The sequence below is a fragment of the Penaeus monodon genome, chromosome 5, assembly GCF_015228065.2.
Source record: "Penaeus monodon isolate SGIC_2016 chromosome 5, NSTDA_Pmon_1, whole genome shotgun sequence".
Lineage (NCBI taxonomy): Eukaryota > Metazoa > Arthropoda > Malacostraca > Decapoda > Penaeidae > Penaeus > Penaeus monodon.
The window spans coordinates 11,427,092-11,442,430 of record NC_051390.1 but is presented as its reverse complement, the minus strand read 5'-3'; the positions used below and the strand labels follow the sequence as shown (position 1 = coordinate 11,442,430).

The following is a 15,339-nucleotide window of genomic DNA, read 5'->3' as shown; positions in this document are numbered from 1 at the left end:
CCAACTGTTAGAAGACAAGTGTGAACAAATAATAGGGAACAGAACCACTACTAAATCACTTGTAATAAAAAAAAAAGTAAGACAACATAATCCATTCTTTAATAATTTCAAACCATGTTCTGTCCTACCAAAAACTCCACACTTTGGTGCTAGAATCTTCTGAGATTTCCTTTCCTGGTTTACAAAAGGGATCAAAATAGGTTTAATCTAATATGTCTTTATTAAAACATAGATATCTATATAAACAAAATAATATTTTGAAAAGATTATACAATGTAAAATAAAGTGTATAAACCAAATTATTGTAACAATTAACATTAACTTTTGTTCTTCCAAATTTTGCTTCCTTGATACTAAACTAAGACGTGCATACAATCTCAGTTCACTTATTCAGTACTAATTCATGCATTCAAAGGCTTAGTACCTGAAGGCTGTACAGTCATTTCCATTGCATTGCTGGCATTGCTTTATTTGCACATGCAAATACCTTAAACAATTTCAAACATTCATTGATTACACTGCTAGTGGACTTCAAATCCACGTAGGTATCTTAAATTGTGAAACTTGCTTTGTACAGGGGCACCTTATTTCCAACAATACTAAAATGTTTAACTTTTGAAATTGGCTATAACGTAAACTTATTAAAGAGAATTTCATTTAGTAAAGGAAGAAACTGGGGCACATAGATACATGGACAGTAGATTTTAATGAAAACTGGCCATGTTCATCCATTTTGTAATATAAAATCACCATCCTCAGGAAATATTCGTCCATTCAGGTAATACATACAACTTGTGTGTGAAATTCTTGTCATTACTTTATTCTTCAATGCATATACATTGTGGAACTGATAATTTGTGTCTATTATGGTGCTCAGATAATATTATGCATAGGATTTTGGCTCATTTGCAATTAATCACCAGCCCTATCCTTGCTTCCTGTTTCTTTGGTGGATAGTTATTTCAAAAGTTGGACATTTCTAGGATGCAATTAAATCTGTGTTATATCCAAGATTTCAAAGCTCTTTTTAACGTCAAGTGCCCGGGCCAGTCCTTGAGACGTTTATCAAATCAATCTAATTACATTCTGGTTCTACTCCACCAGACTGCTATAAATCCATTTATAACATAAAAGAAATGGAGACATAAACACTGTTATTGCATCCAAGTAGATTTTCTTTTACCATCATCCCTTGTTATATGATAAAAAACTGATGCTATTTCTTGTCTTCTTAAAAGTCTTACAGATGCATAATGATGCCAAAGAGGAGGGTATTCTGAATGTAGAAGCATTAAAAATGAATTTATAGGATGAAGGGGGAAAGAGAAAAGGAATAGGAAGGGGAGAATGAGACACAGCAAGAAGAAAAGACAGGAAAAGAAAAGAGAAAGGGGGTAAGAAAAGGCATTCAAACCCTAGAGCTTGGCCTTGAGCTGTTTTGTATCTTTTTGGAATTCTTGTAACTTCATGGCTAACCCCATGTTTCCCTTTATCTTCAACTTTCCTTGGAAGAAGGCCTTCTGTGGGTTCAGCTTCCCTTCCATCAGATCAACAAGGTCATTGTCATTCATGGTGATTGTGACATCTGGCTTGGCTGCAAAAAAAAAAAAAAATCATGAAGTCATGACAACAGTAAACTTGGCATATATATTTGTTTGTGTGAATTTTCCTTCGAATTTGACACAAAGCACTGAATGCAAGTTGTGAGTCTAAGTTCTAGACGTTTCATAGCATGTTTGGTGTGTGTGTGTGTGTGTGTGTGTGAAAGTAGGTGTATTAATGAGTAATACATGGAAATTTGTGAGTTCAAATTCTGGTGTGCATGTTTGCTTGTAACTAGTTTATAGTTCTAGTTTATACTCACCTCCTCCATTGAAAGTAACTGAACCTGACCCATTCTTGGCATCCACAATCCACTTGGCTTCTTTGCCATCAGGACCTCCCTTGACTTGGAAGCAGTACACACCCTTTACCTGAAATACCAAGAAAAATGAAGCTTTGGTCATTCTCTTTATGCTACATCATAGACAAATATATTAAGAAAACTCTGACAAAACAACATTCGTACTGTACCTTGTTAACGAGCTTAGGTCCGTCTTCAGAAAGTGCAACTTCAATGGCATTGAAGATATTTGCACTTTTAAACTCCTCTCCAGCTGATGTAGCTGCTGCCACAATCCTAAGGAAACATATAAAAAATAATAAAACTATTACAGGAATGAAGTGCAAATTAGGTTAGAGGGATCATGATGGCTTTAGCGCAGAAATGAAATGCAAATTATGTAGGAGAGATCATAATGGCTATGTCATATATATGGTTTTATAGGGTATTTGGCTTTTATATTCCTTACTGTCATTATGAAATCTTACTTCATCCAGATCTTTCCCTACTGATATACAAATATACTGTAATGTTCTTAAGTTCATGAAGAAAATATAAAATAATATAATAAATAAATTCCCAAATAATAATAAAACATATACTAAAAGTAAAATAATACTCCGGTGTATATATCAGTCTAATCTATATCTTGACAACTGAGATATCTTGCAGGAAAACGTTAACCATAGACAAAAGCCAAAACTCACCCCCTTTCATTGCCTCTGAAGCCCATCCTGTAGAGTGCTACAACCGCTGCTCCTCCGAGACCAATGTTATGCTGAAGAGCTAATTTTGCCCCAGGCACTTGACGTTTGCCTGCTTCACCACGCAGCTGCCAACACAACTCGGCACACTGCGCAAGGCCTGTAGAGAAGATAAACTTACTGGTAAGCTTTGTTATAAAGCAAAACAAAAATAACAGTTCCTACAAATAATCTCTGTAAACATATTAGTAGACCAAAGCAAAAAATGGCAACAATGAGCTTCACTAGCTTCACAACCTACCAGCACAAGGGTTCTCTGACAAAGGGAAGAGTGCTGATCAAACGCTCAAATATAGTACCACCAGATCATCTTATCAGTATCTGATAAAGGTATTGTCTCCAAGGCAGATGGACCCAGATAAAAAAGGCAAGTAGCCATAAACCAAAAAATTTAAGTAGACATACAAAAGTTACTGGAATATAAAAAAAATAAATATTGCCAATATTAAGGAAAAAAAGAGGAAGAAGAAAATGTATACATTTCTACTTCCTTTTTCATCAAATTATAAATTGATTCATGAATATTACTTAGTATTATTAATAATAATATTATTATTATCATTATTGATATCATCATCATCATCATCATCATCATCATCATCATCATCATCATCATCATCATCATCATCATCATCATCATCATCATCATCATCATCATCATCATCATCATCATCATCATCATCATCATCATCATCATCATCATCATCATCATCATCATCATCATTGCCATCATTACTTCAACACAATAGCAATGCCAGCCTCCTAACCATAGACTAACCATAACCATAGACCATAGGAAATTTGGTCATTGCTCTCCCTCCCCTTCTCATTTAATCTTTTGGTATTACTAAACTAAACATTATTTTCTATTTCAAAAAAAAAAAAAAAAAAAAATAGTTACATCAATAAACCCCGCTATTATATCAAAATCATACAGTAATTCTGAGTTTGTGTGTGTGTGTGTTTGTGTGTGTGTGTTTGTGTGTGTGTGTGTGTGTGTGTGTTGTGTGTGTGTGTGTGTGTGTGTGTGTGTGTGTTGTGTGTGTGTGTGTGTGTGTGTGTGTGTGTGTGTGTGTGTGTGTGTTGTGTGTGTGTGTGTGTGTGTTGTTTGTGCATGCATGTGTGTGTGTGTGTGTGTTTGAGCGTGCATGAGTGTGCATGTGTGAGCGTGTGCCATGATCTCTATGGCCCCATTCAGTATCTGTCAAGTTTTCAGATTCAGTTTTTACTAATTATGAATAGTGTAATGGTGTTAGTAATTGTAGGACAAGAACACTTTATATAGAAAGATTTCAATTTATTAATATGTAAGAGATAATTATAAGTAGGTATGAAGGTGAGATAAAATTCTGTCTAATTCGACGTCATAATCTTCATATTGTTCCATGCCCACCAGAAAGTACCACTTTTAAGCCAGGTGCACACAAACACTTGTGTGCAGAGCCAAGACTCCATGCCTCCCCTTAGCAATGTTATTTTCTTTCTTTCTGCATAAGTGTTTTGAACTTATTTGACATTTTCCAAAGTCTATATCTGTCATTTGATTTGCTTCATTCAGATGATTATACTCTGTTTTACTTATAAAGACTCCGTATCATCTCTCAAGGTAGACCATAACTTAATACAAGAATAATAACATGAGTAACGCATTGTTATTTGTCACTTTTCATGACATTCAATTTTCTGTAATACAACCTATGCTCAGGAATAGGATCCTGAGCATAGAAATAGCATCCTCCCTGGACACTTTTTCCAGTCATGACTCACAGATTGTGTGCTCCACACTCGTTTATAGCTAGAATTAATGCAAAAGCCCCTTCCTAAATGTACACTCAGCCGAATCACACTCTAAGAGTTATGTGCACTTAAGCAAATTATTCCCATTACCCTGGCTTTCAGATGAAATTTTCATGATAGCAAGTTCCCATCACCCCAGCCTTCAGTCAATTTTCCCATGGCAATATGTTCACATCACCCACCCCTCAAGTCAAATTTTTGGTCACAACATCTGAATCATAGGGGTTAAAAGAAGGGAACCTTCTAACTTGCCCTAGGCTTGAAAATATAAATGATGTGAACTTAACAATGTGGAGTTAGTTGCTAATTCAGAGGAACCACAGAAGCAGTTGAAGAGTTCTTCCAAAAGATAGAACTCACTATAGACTCCACTGACTTGTAATTATAAATTTCATACTCCCCTAAATAATACCTGGAAAACATATAGGTCACAGATGGTCACCTCTATAGGGGGAGAGATGCCACAGACAACTCAATGCGAACATAACCTTGACTGAAAACTGAAGGTAAGTGTGACTCAAGTAAATCACCAAGGCCTGCTCTCCTTCAGCTGTCCAACATAGATTAACAAATATTCACCACATATATTTTTGCAAGATAGCTTGGGCTGGTGCCTTTAACCAGACTCCAGGGTACAAACTTAAGCCTGTATCACTCATATTGTTAGTAAATGCAAAGTTCAGCTAATGCTAGCTAAAAAGCTAGTTGTCTCATATACAATATTAATGTCACAATCCATTTATTTGCATGAAGTGTATTCACAGTTTAATAATTAGTCCTATTCTTCTAAAAAATAATGGCAACAATTGTGACATGTAAATATAAATCATTTTAACCCATTGCCGACGGGTGGCATGTACGTACATGCCATGGCATGGCGGGACCATCTGCCGGGGGCACGTACGCACATGCCATAGAGTATGCATGGACATGCCATGAGTTTTTTTTTGTTACAATCACGGCAAAAGATTACTTTTTTGCCAGTGAAAGTGTGATTAAGTCGGTTCTAACACTTTCTCATTTTTACCATGCAACAAACAAAAAAAATGCAACAAACCGACAATTTCAACTCCATGATGCCACACACTGCTTATTTTATTCGGACTATAGACTGAATAATGATCAACTATGGAGTCTATATAACAACAAAAATACCCTTCAGTCTCGATTTATCAGGAAGTTTGGTAAGTAGAGACTGTAAAAAATAATGAAAATTGAAAATATAACATATCTTCGTAGTATTACGAAGAAACGGCATGGGATGCTGGTATTTGGCATGTGTGGTCACGCATGCTCGGGCGACGATATAAGCCCCCGGCAGCGAGGCCCGGGCCACTATGAACGCTACCCGTCAATTATGGGTTAAAGCAACACTTTGGCAAGGAAGTTTAAAAAATTTTAAACCTCTATCATATTCTAATTGTCAACATTACTGTCAAATGAAGGCCATTAATAATCTCTTTGCTTTCTGGCAAGAAGATAAACAAATGTTTGAGGTGAAATACTTGGGAAAACTCATTCAGACACCAGGAATTTCTGCTTGATGTAGCAGACTCCCGCGTTCAATGTCTGGCCGTTGCCAGAAATCACCAGAGTTTATCACGCTCAGGGATTTCTGTTACTGGCAGTGATGGGTTAAGTATTTCAATACCAAACATCAATTGGTATATATAAACAAGAGCAATGCACCCTCCCCAAACCTAACCTTTTTTACCCTCTATTTTTTCCCTTGATGGGAAGGGGGGGTAAGCCCCCTTGTACCCCCATTTATCAGCACTTCATGCCAACTTCCAAAAATGGACATTAAGAATTCTGGCTGTTGTGTACTTAGTCTCTGAGCAGTGATATACAGCGGATATTTTCATCTCTCGGTAACATTAACCCATCGATTATTTATCTTAAAGATCGCAGAAAAGACTAGAAAGGTTATACAGAACTTTATCATTAGCTATTTCCTTTTTTGTTGTAAGGATCAATTCTACATACTTGAAGAATGACAAAAAAGTAAGATGTTGGTTTCATAGGATCACATATAAATGAACCCAAAATCTATCATCGCTGGGCTATGCCACAATTTGTACTTAATAAACACCGAGGATGCCAGAGAAAAGAAAAAGAGAGAAAAAAAAAAACGCTTGCTCACTCTCTTCTGCCCTTCAAATCCCACACGAAAGTTCTTATTGTCCTTCTTCCCAAATTACATGACTCATCACCGATACCTAAGCTAAAAGCACACTTTTACCCAATATATGCAACAAAGCTTTACCAAAATCCCCTCAAAGGAAGGCATTTAAAAGCCGAAATACCTTCTCACCACCGACAGCGGTCCGGTCTCCTTCGCGATCAGCTGATTGAGGCTTGAGACAGGGACTACGAGCCCGTTTGTTTCTTTTTCTTTCTCATTTATCAAGGTTAAAATTCCCGCCTATACCTATATTTACGAAAACTGCAGGTGACGATTATTCATGAATATTATATAGCGCTCTTAAAGAGATCAATTATGCCCAATAAGCTCATAAACAGGACTTGGCAGACCGCATAGCAACAGCATTTGCACTTCCAACAAGATATGTTTTATAATGAATTACATCCCAGCCTGTTGTTGCCTGTGCCATAATTTTCTTACAACCTGAGATTTGGAATGTCATTTTTACTTCAGTTAATTCTTGATCAAGAGCATAGAAGTTAATAATCTACTGCAAAAGGTAATCTGTAGTAGTAAGCGGGTGAAGGAATACGTATGTGCGTGCGTTCTCTGTTGCTAGACAAGGGCGTATGAGTCTCGCTGTATCGCTCCTCGAGAGTGGGCGTTTGTTTGTTTGATTGTTCATCGTTGTTTTATGTTGGAACAAAGTTACATTCAACAACAAACTGCATTAGGGATTCACGTGCGTGTGTGTGTCTACGTGTGCGTGTGTGTACGTGTACGTGTACGTGTGCGTGTGCGTGTGCGTGTACGTGTGCGTGTACGTGTACGTGTGCGTGTACGTGGTGTGTGTCTACGTGTGTGTGTGTGTGTGTACGTGGGTTGTGTGTGTGTCTACGTGTGTGTGTGTGTGTGTGTGTGTGTGTCTACGTGTGTGTGTGTGTGTCTAGTGTGGTGGTGTGTGTCTACGTGTGTGTTGTGTGTGTGTTACGTGTGTGTGGTGTGTGTGTCTACGTGTGTGGTGTGTGTGGTGTGTACGTGTGTGTGTGTGTGTGTGTCTACGTGTGTGTGTGTGTGCTTTCGTGTGTGTGTGTGTGTCTCGTGTGTGTGTGGTGTGTGTGGTTAGGTGTGTGTGTGTGTGTCTACGTGTGTGTGGTGTAGTGTGCTACGTGTGTGGTGTGTGTGTGTCTACGTGTGTGTTGGGTGTGTCTAGTGTGTGTGGTGTGTGTGGGGTGTGTGTGTGTGTGTTGTGTGTGTGTGTGGTGTTGTTGTGTGTGTGTGTGGTGTGTGTGTGTTGGTAGTGTGTGTGTGTCTATCGTGTGTGTGTGTGTGTGTGTGTCTGTGTGTGTTGTGTGGTGTGTGTGTGTTGTGTGTGTGTGTCTACGTGTGTGTGTGTGTGTGAAAAAAAAAAATTGGAAATGATATAAAACATGCTTCAGAAATCATGTTTTGAACATAAACAGTGAAAATATGTAATGTTATCGCTCAAAATGCATGCTAAAGTTCATGAAAAATTTACCTTTAATATTTGGCCTGACAGAGTCTGGGTGGGTAATTGAGGGTGGGGAGGGAGTTATGGTTGTGGATAGTTAGTCAGCTGGAGTCTAGAGTAATGGGTGGCTGGGGTTGGGGGATGGAAGAAATTAATATATATGAGGTGTGACAGTGTGAGGGGTAATGAGTTACTCTTCTCTTCAAATTTCCATATTCACTGAAAAAATAGATTTCTTCCCTGTGAATTCTGGAGTGAGTCATTGTGGAGCAACACAAGGCAATGTCAAGGTCAGAGACCTTGACTTTACAGACAATATTGCTATCCTGTTTGAGTCTCTGAAAATCTTAGTGGCAGCTCTAGATGCATTATGCAATTATCTAATGCCCTTAGGTTTACAGGTCTCCTGGATGAAGACCAAGATCAAGGATTTTTGAGGCCTGCTAGGAGAACCTGTTCAGTCAATAACACACAAATTTTTCATACCATGACTCTGGTGTGTCAGACCAGGTAGTCAGTTGATGAATTGACTTGGCATATACAAGAGTATGTGGAGATGCCAGTACCTGTACAGATGACCCAAGTAACACATCTCCAAGACTCTGTGGAAATGAAACTTAGATGCTATCCCATTCCTTGAAGTTTCGTCCTTGCACTGGATCATTGGGTGCAGCTAGCAGGAGCTTCTGTCCAAGCTTCTGTTTTACACCATGAGACCAGCATAGGGCTGTTATTTGCACATTCTGGGAATGCCAACTCAGAACTTATGAGCATCTGACTCATTTCCTCAAAGACAATCCTGCCCACGAGTTGTTTCCATCCAAAACAGCCCCAAATTAAAGAGGCCCGCAGGGTGACCTATGAAGTCATAGCTTGGGCAGATTGATAACTGCCATGAGAGACCATTGTGGTTTTAAGTGAAGGGTGGATGCAGCTATGCACCCTTGTTGGCATTAGCCCCCTTAGTTATCTGATAAAATAATGATATACCTCACACTGTTGGAGACACCTGGTCTCCCCAAAGAGACACACTTTTTAGTGAGAGACAGAATAGTTAGATTAGTTAATAATCCAGCATCTTGAATGTCAGCAACCTTCTCCTGCCTTTGCCTCTGTGAAAAAGAAGTAAGTGTGTGACACAATTGCCCCTCATAAATGTAAAATGCTTGTTTTGGGTAGCCTTAATACAAATTTTATATCCATCCTTAGCTATTTTCTTTGTTGATATTTAGAGGAGAGACAATTACAAATACACTAAGAAATTGTTTAGCTATTCCTCTATGCATAAGAGCAAATATTCTGATTTGCACTGTATTTTTCACCCATATGTGTATGGATGAAAGACAACCAAAATTCCTGTTATATATTGTTGTTGTAATATCCTTATTAAACTATAAAGGAATCAGAGATGGCACACAAAAACCATGGGGTAGTTTTGTTAGGCACGTTCAAGTATACCATACAGTCACATGCCTTATTATTTCTTCCAAAAAATTATTTACATCCAAATCTGATATAAATACATATTTTAGACATATAAGAAGTGATATTCACAAGAAAAGTTGAAATAAAATGCCTTTGGGATTTTCACAAAGGCCATATACCCCTCACTCCCTCTCCCTCTCTCTGGCAGACTTTCGCAACCTATGGTTTACGTATACCATTAAAATTACCCATTGACCATATAATTTGTTTTACATGAAACAAAGTGTGATTGCTGCAAAACTTGAACTAGCATGAAAACTATGGAAACTTATGACCATTTGGCACATCACTCGAACTGATATTCATTTTTCTTTAAATTTGGTAAATAAATGTGAGGAGTATCATCTGTAGCACGGTATGCTACTGTGTGGTTGCCATGGCATTCACTGTTGATCTCTGGTAGTCATAGTGTAATATCTACAAACTACAAAGAGTAAACTCTGAGGAGGAATCCTAAGCTTGAATCCCTAATGCAGTTTGTTGTTGATTTTAACTTTGTTCTGACAAGCTGTATGGACTCTTGTCCTTCCCTTGATTCCATCAGCGGTGTGGATAGGGGGGGACCTGCTGCATTGGCAACTGCTTGTCTTCCCTGTCACCTTTGTCCAGGCCTGTGTCCAGGAGGAAATAGTTCAGTGCTGCTGCAAAGCGAAAACAAAACACAACTGGTGTAGAGCAATCGTATGAGAGATTGTTCTAGTGCCAACTCATGTATCTTCACTTTTCCAAGGTGAAGATTCATGGCTACTTGTAACCAAGAGATGACACAATTAAACAAAGTCCTGTCATGAAGAACTAACTGTCATCACAAGGTGATTAAAACCAGTCTTGCTGAGCATTCATAAATCCTTTTTGCTACCCTTCATTTCAGAGTACAACAGTCCAGATCCAGTTTGACATGGGGATTTTGTACAATAAATGTAACTAAAGGAGGAGCTAAGGAAATTCTCAAGCAAGAAGTATGTGTTGCCTACTCCAGTTATGTCATTGCAAAAGATGTATACTATATCACATACCACAAGCTCTCAAATATCTTAAAACCCACTTTCTCCTTAATCAACCAAGATGTGCTGCTAATGCCAAAGAAGATGCTCTTCTACTTTTGTGTTTCACTTCTATCATGACTTTTTTCTTACAATAAGGCTCCTTTGCCTTCAGGCCCTCCATGGAAAAAACAACCTGATGAGCAAGACCATCCTTTAGTGGTCAGGCCAATTGCCCATGTAGCATGAGCTGGCAATCCCAGATTGTGCAAGCAATAAGTATGAACATTTAGCCATTGGTTAGACTGTTAGACACATGGTCATGCTAACTGTAACCATCTATCCAACACAAGGACCTGCTGTAAAAGGTTTCAAGACATTACTCTAAAGCACATGAGAGTTCATGTACATTGGAATCAGCAATACCAGGGCCATAAAGACAGGTACCAGGATCTCAAATATACATATAAATATTGTTCATGATTCATGAAATGGGCTATCCACCTGTTGATTCCCTGGTCGTGTGTCAGCAATTACACTGCCAAGATATGTGGGCGACACAAATGTCCATACAGCAGGAATATATCAGCTGGGCAGGTTCTCAGCAAACCCCCAGTCCTGCGTCTTGGTTTAGGTCCAAGGTGCCTCAAAAAGTGGTCTCTGATATATCTCAGAAGGAAGAGAACAAGCACCTCAGTATGCTGAGTAGTGTGAAGCCAATGACAACTACAGCCCCAGTGATCCCTTTCCCCTTCCAGAAAGACCACATCCTTCAGTAGGTCTAAGAAGTGGTACTAGGCTGCCAGATGACAGCATGGGCAGCAAACAATCCACAAGGTATAGTTGTTACCAGACCAGCAATTCAGTGGGCATGCTGCAGATATCCACTGCAATAACATCTCTTGCTTGGAGATTACCTTCTTGATTTCAGTTTAAGATGTTCCTTGCTAATGGGTGAAACAACTGCTCAGAATACTGGCCCAATGCAATCACATCTCATCAACATTTGAAATGATCTGGCCACCTGATGAGTGAACTGTATTCACTTGTGGAGATGGCTTGACATTCCCTTTGCTCAGGGCTTGGTAGGCAGTGCAAAAGTAATTGACCTTAGCAAAATTCCTGATATATTGTTCCTTGTCCTATGCCATAGGAATCAATGCAATTCCTGATCTCTAACCAGTCCTTTTTCACTCTGTCAAGGTAACACAGAGCTGTCATTTGACAGACAGTAAGTTTTTAATGACTGCAGAAGATAAATACAACAATCAGTACAGCAGAAAAACAGAAAACTCTTGGGAATCTTCCAAACTTCAAGAAGAGCTACATTGTGTTTCTCCCAAATATCTCATCAAGACATTTATCTACAGAGGAGTTTGGCAAGGATCATCTATTTCAATTTTTTATACATTGGGAGGAATGCACATGCCAACATGAGACATGAAGTAATTCAGTCTCACATTATCATCATTATACATAATTACCTCTACTACAGAAGACTGAAGTCTGATCAAGATGAACCATATTCATGTTGACAAATGTAGAAAAGGTATGAATGAGAATTAATATCTTCACAATACATGTATATCTGAAGGAAGATATATTCAAAACCAGTTAAATACATTTCTAGTATTGTGAAGATATTCATTATCATTCATACCTTATCTACTCAAGATGGTTGGAGATGGTGTCATTACTGTAAGGGTAAGTCCAATATGCGAAGCTTAGGCCTCGCTCGGGCTATGCCCATGAGGGGAGCCTGGCCTGTGTCGACTAATGCCGACTCGCTCACGTGTCAGCTGGCGCTGACTCGGCTGAACCTAGTCCTTACTCGCCGTGGTGCCCAGCCACAGCAATAACCTCCGGGGGACAATTGCAACTTATCGCGTCTGGGCAGGGCGCAAACCGCCAACCCCTCGGATGAGAGGCCGACACTTTACCATTGTACTAGCCCGGAGGCTGGCATTACTGTGACCCAACTAGTAAAAGATGTAACTATCCTCACTGACCAAACTGCTTCCAGGCCTTTCCAACCTCAGTCAGCTCAGCCCCTTAGATAGTAGTATCAGTTATTATCACCAGTGTCACCACCTCAGCAACACCCCAACAGAAAGTGGCATTCACAAATAGGCTTCCCCCCAAAAAAGAGACTCCTTAAAGCCAATCCTTGATCCTGAAATGCATCAGTATGGAGACAAGCATGTCCACCAAAGCACTGTAACATTGAGACATGTTGCTACAAAATCCTCTGGGGCCTTATGCCACTACAAGCCTCTCCCTATTTGTACAGGCTGGCTGAATGCAAAAAGCATGCAAGCATTTAAAACTATTCAACACTAATAATACATCAGCTTGAGTTTGAAGCATTTACCCCTGGTTAATTTTCAATTCAACTCTATTTCTAAACTATTGGTACCATATGATCTAAGACCCAGCATTTGCCAAATTTGTTTTTGAGATAGTAGAGTAACTCTCAGTAACACAATAGGCTTTTTGCAACTGTATCTTGGAAAACATGGCAGTCTTCCAAACTGGTGTTCAACCAAGGTTCTTGTTACTATCTGCCATTAGAGAAGACTGCCAATCTATGGGCATTCACTCACAGAAACCGCCTTACATATTCTAACTTCTTGAAATGAGCTAAATTTTGTCATCTTGGAATCACTTTATCTCATTTAATTGGAGATAACAATCCAAAAAATGCTATCATATTATATTTTCAATAACTAATGTATTTAATGAATTTGTTTCCTGTGATGATCTAATGTTTTGTTTTTAGAAGTTTTACACAGTACACTATCAGGAAATTCATACATGTAGGTTAGTCTTTGTTTATAGATTATCTGTACTTAATCCAGACAGGAGAGTTGGAAATTTTCATAGAGAATAACTAAATACAAATCCAACAATTCTTAAACAGTTTCAAGATACCTGTAAACATATTTATCCATGAAAGGCTGTGCAATTATAAGCACTTTCTCATAACATCTAACACTAATGAGTTTGTTTTCTTTTACTGTACCATACATGCTAGACTCCCAAACCAAAGCAAATATGGTTCACAAAATACTTACCTGTGGCACCTAGGGGGTGGCCCTTTGAGATAAGCCCACCAGATGGATTAATGACGTACTTTCCACCATATGTGTTGTCACCAGCATCAATCATCTTTCCAGCCTCACCTTCTTCACACAAGCCTTTGAAAGTGTTGAGTATATTCTATTTAATATTATGATAAAAGATAATGATGCAGAAATTATTATTATATATGGCAAAATATTCACAACTGTACTATCACAAAATATGGAAGAATAAAAGGAAATAGTCTTTCACAATCAATAAAATTATTCAAGTCTACATAAATAAATCTTAAAACATACAAACATCTTACACAAATAACCAGAGAAAAAATTATAAACAAAGAAATTAAGACCTAATACAGAGCTTTCATGATTAAGAAAAAAAACTTTTTTAAGTACCCTAATTCAAAGTTTAAAAGCAAAAGAATATTCAAGACCAGAATGTAATTTATATAGTTACTATTAATTATCTAAAGTGTTTGTCTTCAGCAATATGAAGTCATTTTCTTACTCATTCCCATACTTCAAGAAAAGGTTGCAGATTAACCCTTCCCAACGGGTGGCATGTACATACATGCCATGGTGTATGTATGGCCATGCCATGAGTTTTTTTTTGTTACAATTATGGCAAAATATTATTTTTCTGCCACTGAAAATGTGATTAAGTAGTTTTTAACACTCTCATTTTTCCTATACTAAAACAACAACAACAACAACAACAACAACAAAACCTACGGTTTCAACTCCATGATACCACACACTGCTTATTTTATTCAGATTATAGAGTGAATAATGATCAACTATGGAGTCTATATAACAACAAAAATATCCTACAGTCTTGATTTATCAGGAAATATGGCAAATAGAGACTTTAGAAGATAATAATAACCTAAAATACAACATAGGCTCTTAGTATTACGAAGAAAAGGCAAGGAAGGGATGCTGGTATTGGGCATGAGTGGTCGCGCATGCTAGGGTGACAATATAAGCCCCTGGCAGCGGGGCCTGAGCCACTATGAATACCACCCGTCGGGAAAGGGTTAAAATCAACAACAAAGAAAATAATGACAAAACAGAATAGGAGACAAAAGAATCCACTCACACAGATCTGAGAAGTTGAAGGACTGATAGTATGAGTAATAAAAACTAAAAAGCAAATACTTGAGAAGAGATCTAAACTTACCAAGAGCTTCATAAGTAATAAGTTCATTAGCAGAGAAGCAATCATGAAGTTCAACCACATCAACATTTGCTGGTGATTCTCCTGCAATACTAAAAACTTTTTGGGCTGCTGTTCTTGTCATGTCAAAACCAACCTGAAAAGAGAAAGAATATCTAATTTATCAGAAGGTTCACCAAATCTCAAACATGGAGAATACATAAGGTTATCAAATAACGGATAATTTCATAAAAGGTAACTAGTAATCAGTACACAATATTTAAATCTCTCCTATGATGTGCAAATGCAAGTAGTCCTTTATTCAAGAATGATTTGCATTGAAAATAAAACTTGGCTACATATAACTTTGATTCACTTTTCTTTTCTTTTTAAAATTTAATGTGAAACTCATTATCACACCCTTTGAGAACCCTCAGGAGTAACATCAAAATCTTAACATCTTACTGGTCATTTTTCCCCTAAATTTGGTCCTAATGAACTTACAATTTTCATGGGGCTTTCCTCCTCAAAAGTTGATGGCAGATCTGTTG

At 38.0% G+C, this 15,339-nt stretch overlaps 1 protein-coding gene across 1 annotated transcript in view; it reads right to left on the bottom strand.

The window, feature by feature from the left end:
• Positions 1-201: 201 nt before the first annotated feature.
• Positions 202-15,339, bottom strand: part of LOC119572972 (non-specific lipid-transfer protein-like) — a 24,145-nt gene continuing 9,007 nt past the window's right edge. Inside the window, exons 5-11 of the mRNA XM_037919934.1 lie at positions 15,293-15,339; positions 14,813-14,945; positions 13,624-13,746; positions 2,590-2,746; positions 2,074-2,179; positions 1,865-1,973; positions 202-1,594 (exon numbers count right to left, since the gene is read on the bottom strand). The exon at positions 15,293-15,339 is cut by the window's right edge and continues 191 nt beyond it. Coding sequence (XP_037775862.1) covers positions 1,416-1,594; positions 1,865-1,973; positions 2,074-2,179; positions 2,590-2,746; positions 13,624-13,746; positions 14,813-14,945; positions 15,293-15,339 — 854 coding nt within the window. The 3' untranslated portion in view covers positions 202-1,415. The remainder of the gene's footprint in view (positions 1,595-1,864; positions 1,974-2,073; positions 2,180-2,589; positions 2,747-13,623; positions 13,747-14,812; positions 14,946-15,292) is intronic.